Here is a 13234-nt window from a genome sequence, read left to right on the forward strand (position 1 = left end):
AAAACACAGAATATTTCAGTTCATATTTCATATCAGTTTAGTTCATAGATCAGACTGTTTTGTGTAATCACAGCCAAACGTATGAAGCTTTATGTCAAAATGCTAATGACAAATAAGTAGCTCCCACAATGATATTACCATCAACATCAGTGCGTTAGCATTGCCTTTGTGAGCATATTAGCATGTTTGCATTTACCTCAAAGCACTACTGTGTCTCACAGAGCTGCTGGCGTGGCTGTACACTCTTGCTCAAGCTACATTTTGCTTTAATTCTCCAGTTTTAATGTGTAAGTTCTCTTGTAGCTAACACACATTCAGAGGCATTGCTCGTGGGCATGTGGTTTCGCACATGTTGATTTAACATGTGTTTGCACCTTATCACTGATTGTGACGTAGGACAGTTGCCCTGTGGCCGTGCAGGATGGTTGGATTGGCAGGGGGGAGGCTTAGCCTTTTAAATTACAGGCCCGTGTTGGATGTCTACATGAGGTAATGAATGGATAGCTTGAGTCATGCTCTGTGTCGGCCTCTGCACTTCAATCACCAGCATGTCCGTATGGATGCTACTGTGACTGAAAAGATCTGCATTTCGTTACACTGTACTCAGCGTAACCACAGAGCGCATCATGTGACATGCTGCAGAGAGTCTTGTTGAACTTTGATCTTTCCCCTTGAGTACGAACATCTGTGTCCCTGGAGAGTGAACTTTGATGGCAGTGTACAGTTTCCCACCGAGGCCCCTAAGAAAAGACTCATCCAGAGCCTCACCTCACATCTGGATGACCCAGAGGTTAGAGGCCAGGGTTGCAGGGATAGTTGGAGGGGGTTTCATTCCAGTTCTCTCTTGTGCTTGCATTGTCCCTGCTGCTTTGGTGCATTGCTCATTTTTTGCAACTGACCCTACTTAGAAAATAGTCTTGATAAAATTAGGAGACTTTATAGAATGCTTGAATGGAGACGCTACTATTATAATGTTACAAATTTCTAGTGCATTTTTGTGCTTATGGGACCCTTGAAGGTTTTAAGTGGTAATGGAAATCTGTGGAATATTTTATTTGTTTTACAATGTCTGTCTCAATGAAACTTTAAAGACAAAATGAGCTTATTAACATTTGTCTTGTGTGACGTGAAGTGTAAATATCTCTGGCTTTGCCTTTTCTTTCTGCTGAGTGCCTCTGACAAATGACTATATTAGGAAATGAATTACTGGCATTTGGGTGCTTTAGTGTTTTTTCTTCCATTAGGTCTACTATAAAACAAAGATATCAGGTTGACAGCACTTTTAACAGTATCCCCATCGCCATACAACATTTTGAATGTGATTTATATTTTCCAGATATTCTTACAGAATATTTAGAAAAATGCATTCTCAAAGCGTATATCTGTAAAGATATCATGCCTTGCTTTTGCTTTTATAGCCAGTGTGTTTGGTTAAGAATACTTGTAGAGTTACAAGATGACAAATTTCAAAAAAAGCATGCCTCAGAAATAACTGCCAAAACATGCAATCTCTGTTGGCCCACGGCCAGAGGTCTTACGAGGCAGCCTGTCTGTTACTAATCAAAACCAACTGGTGGGAGCTTTGCCTAGCTTAGTAAAATAGCAAGCCAGTCAGAACGAAGAAAAGTCCACTGAGGAGAGGGGAGAGACAGGTTTTGAAAGAAGAAGAAGCGGAGAGGAAGTTTCTAAAACAGTCAGGAGAGAAAGTACATTAGAGGAGGGTGGAGGGAATAAATGCGTATAGTGTGCTGGGTGAGTTGTGAGACGGGGGATGGGGCTCCTAGGATGTGACTCAGACTCCCTGTCAAAACCAGCGGGGAGGGGACCTGATGAGAAAAAGGATAGAACGGAGGAAAGCAGGGGTGGAGTGGGGGAAAGAAAACCCGGCCCCTCTTACACCACCCCGACTCTTCGGCATTCAGCGTCAGCAAAAACCTTAATGTGATCAAGATGGAAGTTGTCTTTGGACTTTTCTCTGCTCCCCGGCTTTCTGCCTGCCTTTGGGGGCTTCACTGCCTTTCCGACAGTTTTACAGCGGAGAAGCTCACTGGAGTCCAGAAAATGGCTTGCAGAAACCGAGACTAAGGACTGCTTATAAAATAGAACGTATGTCAAGTTCCTTGGAAAGAGATGGATTCATATTTCTCAAGTGTGGACGTATTCCTTTCAGTATATGAATGAAAAGGCAACTTGTGAAAAATCTCTGGATCACTGCACTCCCGCCAAATACTGGATTTCTAATCTATTTGTTGGATTATCACCTGGTGTTTAATTACTGTATTAACAGATACTGGTTTATATTGTGAAAAAAATGTTTCATCACTGGAGAATTTACAAAAAGGAAATTATAACACCTGAAATGTTTTGAGGTGTCTGTTTATGCTATTGTTTGAAGGCCAAGAAGGAGCCACCGCTTTTGGACATTTTTTGTAGCCTTCCGTACTTGACTGATAACCAGGTGCAAGTTCATACGAGAGAGGGTGCAGATGGCAGTTGGTACCATCCAGCTCTTCTCCTGAGGAAACAAAAGGTGAAAAGGTGGAGATAAAAACGCTTGTCATAAGTTTTGATGCAGATTTTAGTGCTCAAGTAACATTTATATGTTTTTCTTTAAGAAGCTGCTCAGTTGACTTTTCTGTCATCTTCAATTTAGTACATCTTTCTTTATGTATCCCTGTGTTCCTTTACTCCTGTACATTCTGACCTAAAATGACAGGAATAAAAAACAGAGCAGTATAGTTTGGTTTGATTCTTGTGATAAGACCCACAGTGTGTATTATGATAATGTTGACTCTGAATTTTACAAACCAGTGTATTTGTGGTGTAAATGACAAACTGGTTTGGTTATACTTCATCATGTAAAGATGTTAAAAGTAAACGAGGGGCATGTACATTTGTTGTTTATTTTGATATTTTAGAATCCAGGCAGCTTCGTTGGGTTTATTCCTGGAAGCTTCTTAACACTTCAGGCAAAAAAAAGCTGTTTCAGATCAAATACATTCAATGCAATTGGCATGCTTTAATATGAAATTTGGCACAGCTCTCCTTGAAAATATATCAGTTTTCAATGTTTGATTGGCATTACTGGGAATCCTGTCATTTTGTACAGATCCAGCAGAGTTTATACTTTCCAGGAAATTGTGACTGCAATATAATTGCACCCCTCTTGAACTTCCACTCACTACTCCCTAGCTGTTTACTTAAAGAGTGAAACATTATCGTCATCTGCACATTCAGTTACTGTAAACTCTTGGGAACACTGGACTTTCTTATCCCCATGTCTCCTCTCGATTGCAGCAGATCTGGTTCTCCATTTCCACCTGCCGTCAAAAGCAGCTGTATGGGATAGCACAGGCTGTCCACCATGCCAGTTGCCATACGGAAAAGAAGTTGGGAGGAGCACGTGACTCATGCTTCAGGATTACAGTACAGCTACGATGATCTGGATCTGGTCTGCTGTCGTGGGGTGGACAGCGAGGGGCCTTGGTTGGGAGCAGGGGCTTCCAAACAAGGTCGACGGACAAGGTGTGCCTCCATGCCAGAGGGATCCCACCAACTGCCCACAGAGGCCCTGGCTCAGACACGAGAGGTGACTCCTTCTGTCATGAATGATGAAACTGAATCAGAAGAGTTGAAGCTAAGGGAAAGCAATGCAAAAGTTCCTCCGGATTTGCAGGAGGAGTCAGTTCATGGCCCTTATGAGTTGGTGGATGCTGACATTTCCCAAAGGGCCTCTGAATCAGAGCATCTCCAAACCACAAACATTGGGAATTCTGGGGAGTCTCACTGTTACTCAAACAGCGGGATGTCTATTGCAAATACTTCTTGTGCAACTGACAACAGCAGTGAGAAAACTATCAATGGTGAAGGTGATGTTGGCACAGAGTGTAGCACGAGTCACAACATCTGCAGTGACGATAATGTCTTTAAAAGTCAGCATATCTCTCGAGAAAAGCAACAATGCATCTCTATCTCTTCAAACAATGGGCCTCCACTGTCTGAATCTGCTGGTGAACAGACTGGCAAACTTCCAAATCATCAGGAAACAAAGGAGAGCCATACAGAGGGTTACTGCAGACCTCCTGAAATCTCTGAGGTCACACTAGACCAGTCCTCTGCTGCTGAACTGGAACCTCAAGCTGACCTCCCACAAGTAGAGGAAGAGACGATTTCCACCTTCAGCTGTGCTGATGCAAGCGTAACCTTACCTGTTGACGTGCTGCACAGTTCAGTTAATATGATGGAGAGTGGTGATGTGATGTCACAGGCTAAGAAAACTGTGGAACCAGTTGTGACTTCAGTGGTTGAAGAAGTATGTGACAAAGGAGTAAGTGAAAGCCGGAGTGCAGATTCTGCTGACAAGCTGGATGGATTAAATGGCCCAGAAACTCTAAATGAAAATACAGGACTTAAACATCACTCAAGAGACACTCGAGGAGGAGGGCAGGATAATCACGACTGCACTGGGGTGTCGGATCAGGCTTGTGGTTGTGAAATATCCTACCAGACATTGTTGGAACAGCCTAATGTTGAAATGACAGCAATGAACGGGCCTCAGGGAGAGGAAAGTGCACTAGCAGAAAGTAGCGAGGAGGCCGCAGAAGTCAGGTATGGGCCAATCACATCGTCTGATATTTGTTTCAAAGGTCAGTGTTGCTCTTTGGCAGTTGAAAAACTGCATACAGGATATTCAGAACAAAACCCCATACAGAGGAGCATTACTCAGTGTGCAGACCAGGATCTGGAAACGACAACATCCGTAAGTGAACCAACGGAAAGCACAGTCGAAAGCTCAGTGTCCAAAGAGTTGGTTTGTTGTGAAGATCAAACTGTAGCTCAGCAGTTGGAAAATAGCTGTTCAAAGCTGGACACTATCCCAGAAGTTAGCCACGTTGAGCCAGATGACACCCCTGTACTGGATCCTCAAAAGAACTCCAATTTCACCCAAAATCCAGATGTTCAGCACTCTCTCATGGGTGATAAACATGCAGCTACTGATCAGCACACTGAAATCCTGCCACCATGCTCTGTAGAGGTCTACGACAAGCTCTCACCAGAGGGACTCTATGGCAACCAAGAGGCCTCTGGTTGTTACTTCAGTGAGTCACCTGCCTCTGAGGTGGCAGATGGTCAGAGGGAACACCGCAGACCAGCAGCAGCAGTCTCTAGTATGGCGGAGACAGATGAGGCTGCACACACGATTATTTATGGTGACACACAACTTGCCGGCCCAGTTTTAGATGGAGCGAATGAACCTGGAGATCAGAAAGAGGACAACACGGTCAGAGTGCGCATGAGAAAGGTAAGGCTACATCTAGTATACATGTGGAAGAGGTGCAGTTGATCATAAGTGATATTACTTTGAATTAAGTTGTCTTCAGCACATTGAAATTAAGTTCTTTTTCAGATCGAACTGACATAGACTGGGCATATACGGCCTACAAATAATTTTTGTCCCACACTCTGGCAAGCCGCTTGGAAAACAATGACTTCACTCTCACATGCTTACAGATCTGTGAGTGGGGGGATCTGTGAAATGTTTTACTCTTTCTCAACCGCTCGTTGCAAAACAAGGTCCTATAAGGGCATGAGACTATGAACACAGAGGGGGTTGAAGCTCAAGTAATCTCCAGGGTGAAAGGATGAAACTGTTTTCACCAGCAAATACTGTATGTTGTACTATTTACACTGTGCTAGCCAGGGTGCTCATTAGGTACAGTAACATGTTGAAAACTTGTTGGAACAAAGCAATGGCCTGAGAACTGACATGGTGTTTATTCACTACTGGTAGTTGCAGTGTTGGACTTTTTGGAATGACAACAAGAAATCCATTATGTACAATGCATGGTGCATTAAGCAGGCACGTTGTTTAGACAAATACCATATTGTAGAAAGTTAAATTCTTGTGATCCGTTCTCATTGAAGACGATCACCCGCTTGTAAGCAGCAACTCTAACAGAGTTTAATATGAAAATCCTGTGCTTGAGTTGTTTTCACAGTTGTATCTTCATACAGGTTTAATGTATTAGTTTTAAAAATTAGGCTGGATAGAAAAACAATGACCTTCAATAATATGATATATCTAATCCATATCTAATTTAAGTTTTGTCACTTATCAAAACACAGCTACGATGCCGAGTGAGTAATGTATGCGACCAGTCACAGCGCTTGCTTCATGAATCATACACTGACACTGGTCGAGTCATGTGATCCCAGAGATTTCCAACACAAATTATTATTGCAGGACTGTTTCGTTATTTCAACATAAATTCTGTGTTTGCGTAAAAACTTTGGTGGCCCTCTTAGTCATGACCAATGTTGACGTCACCCCATCAGCTGCCAAAAGTGAGGGATCACAGTCCAGTGGAGGGACATGGAAAACCAGTGCCGCATTTATTACCACTGGCTCCAGTTTCAATTTTAGGATGACTTTAAACCTTTGGATTAAATATCCAAAAAAACTGGCCCCTGGAACTCAAAAACAGTTCAGCCATAAAAGTGGAAGACACCAGGCAATCCATCTACCATATGGTGATGGCTTGCCTCCTCTTTGACTGCGCCTCAGTGTTTTCACTGTTGGGTGTATTTACATGCTGTATGAAGCCATTTTACTTAGAAATTGTGCTTTAGGGAAGGTTGTGAGAACAGAAAAAGGCAGTAAACATTGCCCCCAAGAAAGGTAACATACTGTATTCAGCATAAAGAAAACAGAGAGGAAGCTCTTGAGTAAATAAAATCACTGAACTGATGTAATTATATCTGATTGGACAACGGCGACAGCAACCTGGAATTATCTCTGAAAAGATATTATACTAACTAATGATTATGTCCCCAGTGAACCATGTTGTTGCAGATTCAGTTTGCAAAATGAAGCCATCTGGTTTGCATAATGGCTTCAGATTAACCTGATATTGGGCTTTGTGTTTATTTGTTTTAGCAACAAGGCCTTATTCTGACCTCAGGGCCAAACTGGCTCAACTGTCGTTTATCTTACAGCAGACGACTTGGCAACATCATCCTCTCAAAGCTTTCCCTGTCTCTTTTTCTGCCCTTCTGTCCTATATTAATCAAATGTTTGTTTTTTGCATGCTTTATGAATGAGATACCTACATCAAAAAAGTATGTAAGCAGTGTTTTGATGCATAATCGTCTGCACTCTGTTAGTGGACAGGTTTGAGAAATGGGATGCAGACCACCGGGTGTAAAAGGGTATTTGAAAAAGAGGAAAGGGGAAGGAGGGGTCTAAGATTTCAAACAGTGTGGGAACTGTCTCCCATCTCAAAAAAACAGGAAGTCGAGAGGAATGTAACAGAAACCTCAAAAGATGGGAAAGAGAGAAAAGAAACCTTCTGAGAACACCCAAACCACCAGAATGCCCCCTAAAAAAGTTTGCCTCTGAGGCGCCTGACATTGCACTGCACTTGTTTTTTACTCTGCCGTTTTGTGGTTGTTATTGCCATCTCGAGCCAGATGCTTTTGTTCATTCAGCGAGGCCTCGTAAAGATGTCATTGTTTTACCGCGACACAATGTTTCATTGTGATACTTTGCCGAGGAGAAAGAACGTAACGATGTGCGCTGCCACGAGTCCCAATGAATGCATCAGTGTGAGACACGTTTCCATGAGACACATGGCCCACGATGTCTGTTTGCTCCCTTAGCAAACCCAATAGGAACTGCTTTTGACAGACTAATGAGGCACTAACTGGAAAATAAATGTAAGCGCAAGTCATAAGACGTTATTAGGGATGGGAGCCAGGCGCAGGGTTGGAGCTGTAGCTTGTTTATCACGATGCAGGTTTTATCTAGGCTCCATAAGCCTGTCGACCTCACACACATTAGCATTAGTCACAGCTCAGCTCGTATGAATCTTGTCATCACAACACACCCATTGTAAACTTGACTAAAGCAAGATCGAGCCACATTTGCCACTTCACAGGATATGTTTATGATTTGTACAAAGCACTCGCTTAATCCTACATAACCCAGTAACATTTCTCTCTAATGTATCACATTATGAACATGAAACATGAAAACTACGCTCATATTCAACATGTCAACATGCCTCTATAACTTTGTACAGACATACAATCACAGTGGCTGTATGTCCCATGAGCTCACCCTCATAAAGTATTTACCAGGGTCTGTTAGCGGAGATTGTAATAAGGTTTGTTTGGGACTAATGAGCCAGCTGTGTGATGCAATTTCTTGGGGTTCTTCTCTGCAGAGAAGCTCAGACAGAGAGCCACACCCAGAGCCAGGATAAAAGACAGAGGCAGAGGGAAATGAAAGCATACTGTGTTAAGAACTCCAGAAAGGGATTTTACAAGTTTTTGAATTTGAGACAAGGGCTTATATTTCCTCAGACAAAACAGGATTAAGGGATAGCAACCAAGGACAGAGTGGTAGGTGGAGAGTGAAGGTGGGCTGGATTGTATGTCATTTAGCTTGTCTTACTGGAGACACACCACCTGAGGTCAGTGTGTGACCTGTTATCACAGCGTTAAATGGGCTAATTGAACGTTGCAGCTTAGAGGACTACAGGGAAAATATTTTAAGTCTTGAAGTCATATGATTAGAAATGGACCTGAGATTATACAAAGTTTAGAAACATTAAATGCACAGGGTATGTAGAAAAAGCAGAGGCAACAACTAAGACTATTTTAAGTGCAGAAAGGAGAAGGATGTAGAAGAGCAGAGGGTGAAAGTGTCAGGATAAGAGTTATAAAGAGTTGAAAAGGAAGAGGAAAGAGAGGTAAGGAGCGGGGAAAGAAGGATGTCCATAGCTGTTTACAGAATAGAACTCCTCGAATTGAGTTTAGATGGACATGGAACCCAACTAAATCAGTTTGGCATTAACTGATTGAGCTACGTCTAAATGTGAGCAAAATAGGGGAATAATGGCAGCGACAGTATGCCTGATGTTTGCCAGCAACATATGGCCTGAGCAGGAATTGCACTAAAATTTACTCCAATTCACGGATTTACTTTATCAGTGGTTAGACCATTCAACAGAAAATATAAAAACTTCAATGAATCCACTATAAACATCCTTTGTACAGATAAAGTACCTGAGTAATTTCCCCTGTCACAGTGACTGAGAAGGGAAGCTAATGGTAACTGGACTGCATTTATATGGCCCTTTTTATGCCTTAAAGGACAAAGGCCTTTACAATTTCCCTCTCATTCACGGCACTGATGACAGCAGAGCTGTCATGCAAGGCACTGGCCTAACTATTGGGAGCAATTTGGGTTCAGTGTCTCACTCAAGGATACTTTGACATGTGGACAGGAGGTGCTGGGGATCGAACCACCAACCCTGCCATTAATAGACGACCAAATGAGTTTCAGTATGAGCGCAGTGCAATGGTGATCTGTTTTTTCTCTGATTTGTATCTTTATTCAGCGCGAGCATGCTCGTCTGGACTCAATGGTGTTGCTGCTGATGAAGCTGGACCAGTTGGACCAGGAAATTGAAAATGCCCTCAGTGCCACCTCTTCCATGGACAGCACCCCGACCCTTCATCGACGACAACTCCTGGTACACACCTGACTGTTACCTTGCTGGATTTGGCTGAAGGTTCTCCTGCAACTGAAACAACTGTTTATTTAAAGCTGCTGTGAATGAATGGCAATCATTCATCCATTCTTTCATGTCTTCCCTCACCTGCTACAAGCTTATATATCCCCTAGTGGCTGGTATGAGGCATAGCCATGTCTGTAGACACTGGGGATCAGTCCTCTGCTGATGAACTGTATTGAGACCTTTGCATTTATAAAATTATGCTCTTGGTCACTTTTTGAAGACACACTGAAATAGAGAAGAATACTTCTCAATGCACAGCAATGTAATGCCTACATTGCCATCTTTGTCTTTTACCTGTGCAGGAGTTTGATTTAGGATCTGTGCCAGCAGCATCACAAAACCCTCCACATGCACAGGTTGCTGCTGTCTCCTCCTCAGGATCTGCAGCAGCCCTTGGAGCAAAACCTAAGAGTGGGGTAAGTCAGCTCTATCATATCAGTGTCAATATCAACCATAATCAGCAGGTCATGAGGTGACACATCTGCAAAGAATACCCATATCCATATATCAATATCTTAGACACACACACACTCACACACACTCTTTACCACTATCATGCTTCACCATTACTCTTCACTTCCTTTTTGGCCTCCTTTACTTTTCATTTGTGCTGTTTTTCTAAACTAAAATCAGCAGGTTTGTCTGTCTCTATTTTGAAGGCATGAATACTATTCGAACAATATTTACAGTTTTTCAAACGATCACAGAAATTTCCTGAGTAATTATAGGAATTCTAAACTTTAATGATGATTTTAAGACTGGAAACATCACTTGTGCATAGTTGTGGCCGTTTTATAGGTTTCTGGTTTTTCTTGATTGCCCATGATTAAAACATTTCAAATGATGTGCATTGTTTTTAGAGCATAGAGCTACTGTTAAACAGCTTTTATATGTCCAATAAAACAAACTTTTTTCTCTTGTGAAATAGCTGTGCAAAAGTTTGAATAAGCAAACACAGAGGACACACACACACACACACACACACACACACACACACACACACACACACACTTGAAGTGATTCTCCCAATTGTAGGAATGTCCCCCAGTACTAAGGGCTTAGCCAAGCGGACGTTAAAACTCTATAATTAGCCAGTTTCAAAGATCTAGACTGCTTCTCCCCAACAAAAGGGTCAGAAGAGGGGGCTGGGGGTGAAAAGTCACGCCAGGGGGGAGAGAGGGGTAGGGGGACACGCTTCAAGTGAGACGTGTGTCTTTAAACCCCTTGCTTGCTCACTTAATGACTTTGTCAGCCTTGCTTTGCTGTTGCCATCAGAATGAGGTCAAAGTGACCAGGCCAGTAGTCAGAAGACTGAGCACTCAAGCAAGCTTTCACAAGCAATCATTTGAATAGCAGTTCAAATATCTATCTATCTATCTATCTATCTATCTATCTATCTATCTATCTATCTATCTATCTATCTATCTATCTATCTATCTATCTATCTATCTATCTATCTATCTATCTATCTATCTATCTATCTATCTATTTGAACTGCGATGAGACAATTCTATCTCATGATGTAGTGATGTACAATGGGATAACCCTAAATGCCGAACAGGATGTTTCTTTTGCAAAATAGTCCTCTTATCTAGCTGCGACCTGTGGAAACATCAGAACTCCGTGATGAAAAGGATGTCTCACATTCCTGAATTATAGCTTTTTTTATTGTTGCATGTCACAACTCTTTTTGCTTTATTTCACTCACGTGACGGTTAATTTAAGGGTCACAGAACAACATAATCTGTGAGGTGTGATGTATTATGTCTGTGGCCAACTGTTTCCACAACCTCCATTCCTGCAGTAACCCAAGGTTACTCACTAAGCTTAGGTAAACAGTGCTTTCACTGCGCCTAATAGGAGGCTTTTTACAGTGGAGGCCCCGTGGTGTGATTGATTGAGGCCAAAGAGATGATGACCTCATGAAGGGGATTCTCACTGGTTACTAGTAGTAGGGGACTATTGAGTCCTTTCACACTCAATGTGTTGTGACGCCCCCTTAATCTTTTTAGCTAGACAATACAAATCCTTTAAATGATGTAAACACAAGGCAGATGTGAGGAAGAAGCAGGGTTTGGGTTAAAGCTTTCATTCAACCAGACATCACAGTTGTTTTACAGGATGACAACATATAGTACATAATATAATCACACAATAAAACAAGCACAGAATAATTACTATCATTTGTTATGGCATAAAAACACTACTCAGTTCTAAATAACAGGGAAGGTAATACTGAGAGTCGAAAACAAATGTCTAACAGTTGTTTCCCTTTAATGTGAGTGTAATCTCATATGTTATAATAGGAAATAATCTCATCCTTTCTTCAAGTATTAACCATTATACTGCAACCCTGAAAGCTTTTATAGATTATACATGGGACATTGTACATTGACAAAGGCTGAACATTACAAGCTTCAGAATAGTAGGACTTTTGGATCACATTAAATTGGAGGATTTCCCCTTTACTTTGTTCACCTCGTGTGCAGACACACCAAACAATCAAATCTCTGAAAACAAACTTTGTACTGTATACAGTCTGTTCAACCCCCCCAATCCAGGCTATATATATATATATACTTAAAATAGTCTTATATATATATATATATATATATATATATATATATATATATATATATATATATATATATATATATATATATATATATATATATATAAACCTCTTTTCAAACAAGAAAAATGCCAGATAAAATAAATAAATAAATAAATCTGACTCTACTACTACTACTGACTCTGTGCTAATTAACTTTTTCACTAGCATTTGCATACGTTGTCTTGAGTATTGACATAAATCCTTAAAAGAAGGTGTTTTCAAGTTTACACAGGACAGCAAACAACACATATTATTTAGCAAGCCAATGGTGAGTGCAGCCCGTTTCAGTATGTGGATCTATAAGAACAAAACCTTGATACTATAGATATAAAGCACTTTGGCTTTGAACCTCCATCTTGGCCATCAGTGAATGTTGGCACTTGGGGGGACTGAAGTCATTGCCACTGCTGAAAAAAGATGCTTATGGGTCATGCAAGTCAAGCACGAGGAACAGAACTGTTACTGGCTGATACAGTCGTATTCTTTGAACTCTGGATGACTACCAGATATGTATTACAAGGCATTAACAACAACAACAAGCAACATAGACCTCCAAAACGAGTCAGATCGCAGAAGAGTGGCCAATCTCGGAGCACATCGACTATCGTCTCATGATGATTTAGCCTCTTGGGTCTATGGCCAGCGTTTGTGGGCTTTTGATGTAACCAGCAGATATGCAGATAACGGATATCTGGGCCAAGACTCCCTTTTCCGTGTGCCAGTGATGGTTTACTATCCAATGAGTAACTTTCAATCTCAGTAACTGGGCATTTCAGCTCATCTCTCAACAGATATCTGCATATGAATGCAGATAAATACAAAAGCTAAGATGTCGTCGGATGGTAGCCAATGGGTTCCGAGATTGCATTTCAGCCAGTGCGCTCTCAAACATGATTGGTCAATGGACTTGGACTACCAACGGAAACCAGAAGCTTCTGATACCGGAATCTTGTCTCCTGCTTACAGATTCAGCATTCATATGCAGATACCTGTTTATAGATTTGAGGAGCGACTGTGTGTGAGTGTTTTGATATGA

The 13234-nt window shown here is 41.6% G+C and overlaps 1 protein-coding gene across 1 annotated transcript in view; it reads left to right on the forward strand.

Annotated features, from left to right (window-relative positions):
* Nucleotides 1-2439: 2439 nt before the first annotated feature.
* The window catches only part of dlc1 (DLC1 Rho GTPase activating protein), a 77215-nt gene continuing 66420 nt past the window's right edge, over nt 2440-13234 (forward strand). The window contains exons 1-4 of the mRNA XM_070971169.1: nt 2440-2530; nt 3301-5302; nt 9405-9539; nt 9887-10000. Coding sequence (XP_070827270.1) covers nt 3365-5302; nt 9405-9539; nt 9887-10000 — 2187 coding nt within the window. The 5' untranslated portion in view covers nt 2440-2530; nt 3301-3364. The remainder of the gene's footprint in view (nt 2531-3300; nt 5303-9404; nt 9540-9886; nt 10001-13234) is intronic.

The sequence above is a fragment of the Chaetodon trifascialis genome, chromosome 2 (assembly GCF_039877785.1).
Source record: "Chaetodon trifascialis isolate fChaTrf1 chromosome 2, fChaTrf1.hap1, whole genome shotgun sequence".
NCBI classification, from domain to species: domain Eukaryota; kingdom Metazoa; phylum Chordata; class Actinopteri; order Chaetodontiformes; family Chaetodontidae; genus Chaetodon; species Chaetodon trifascialis.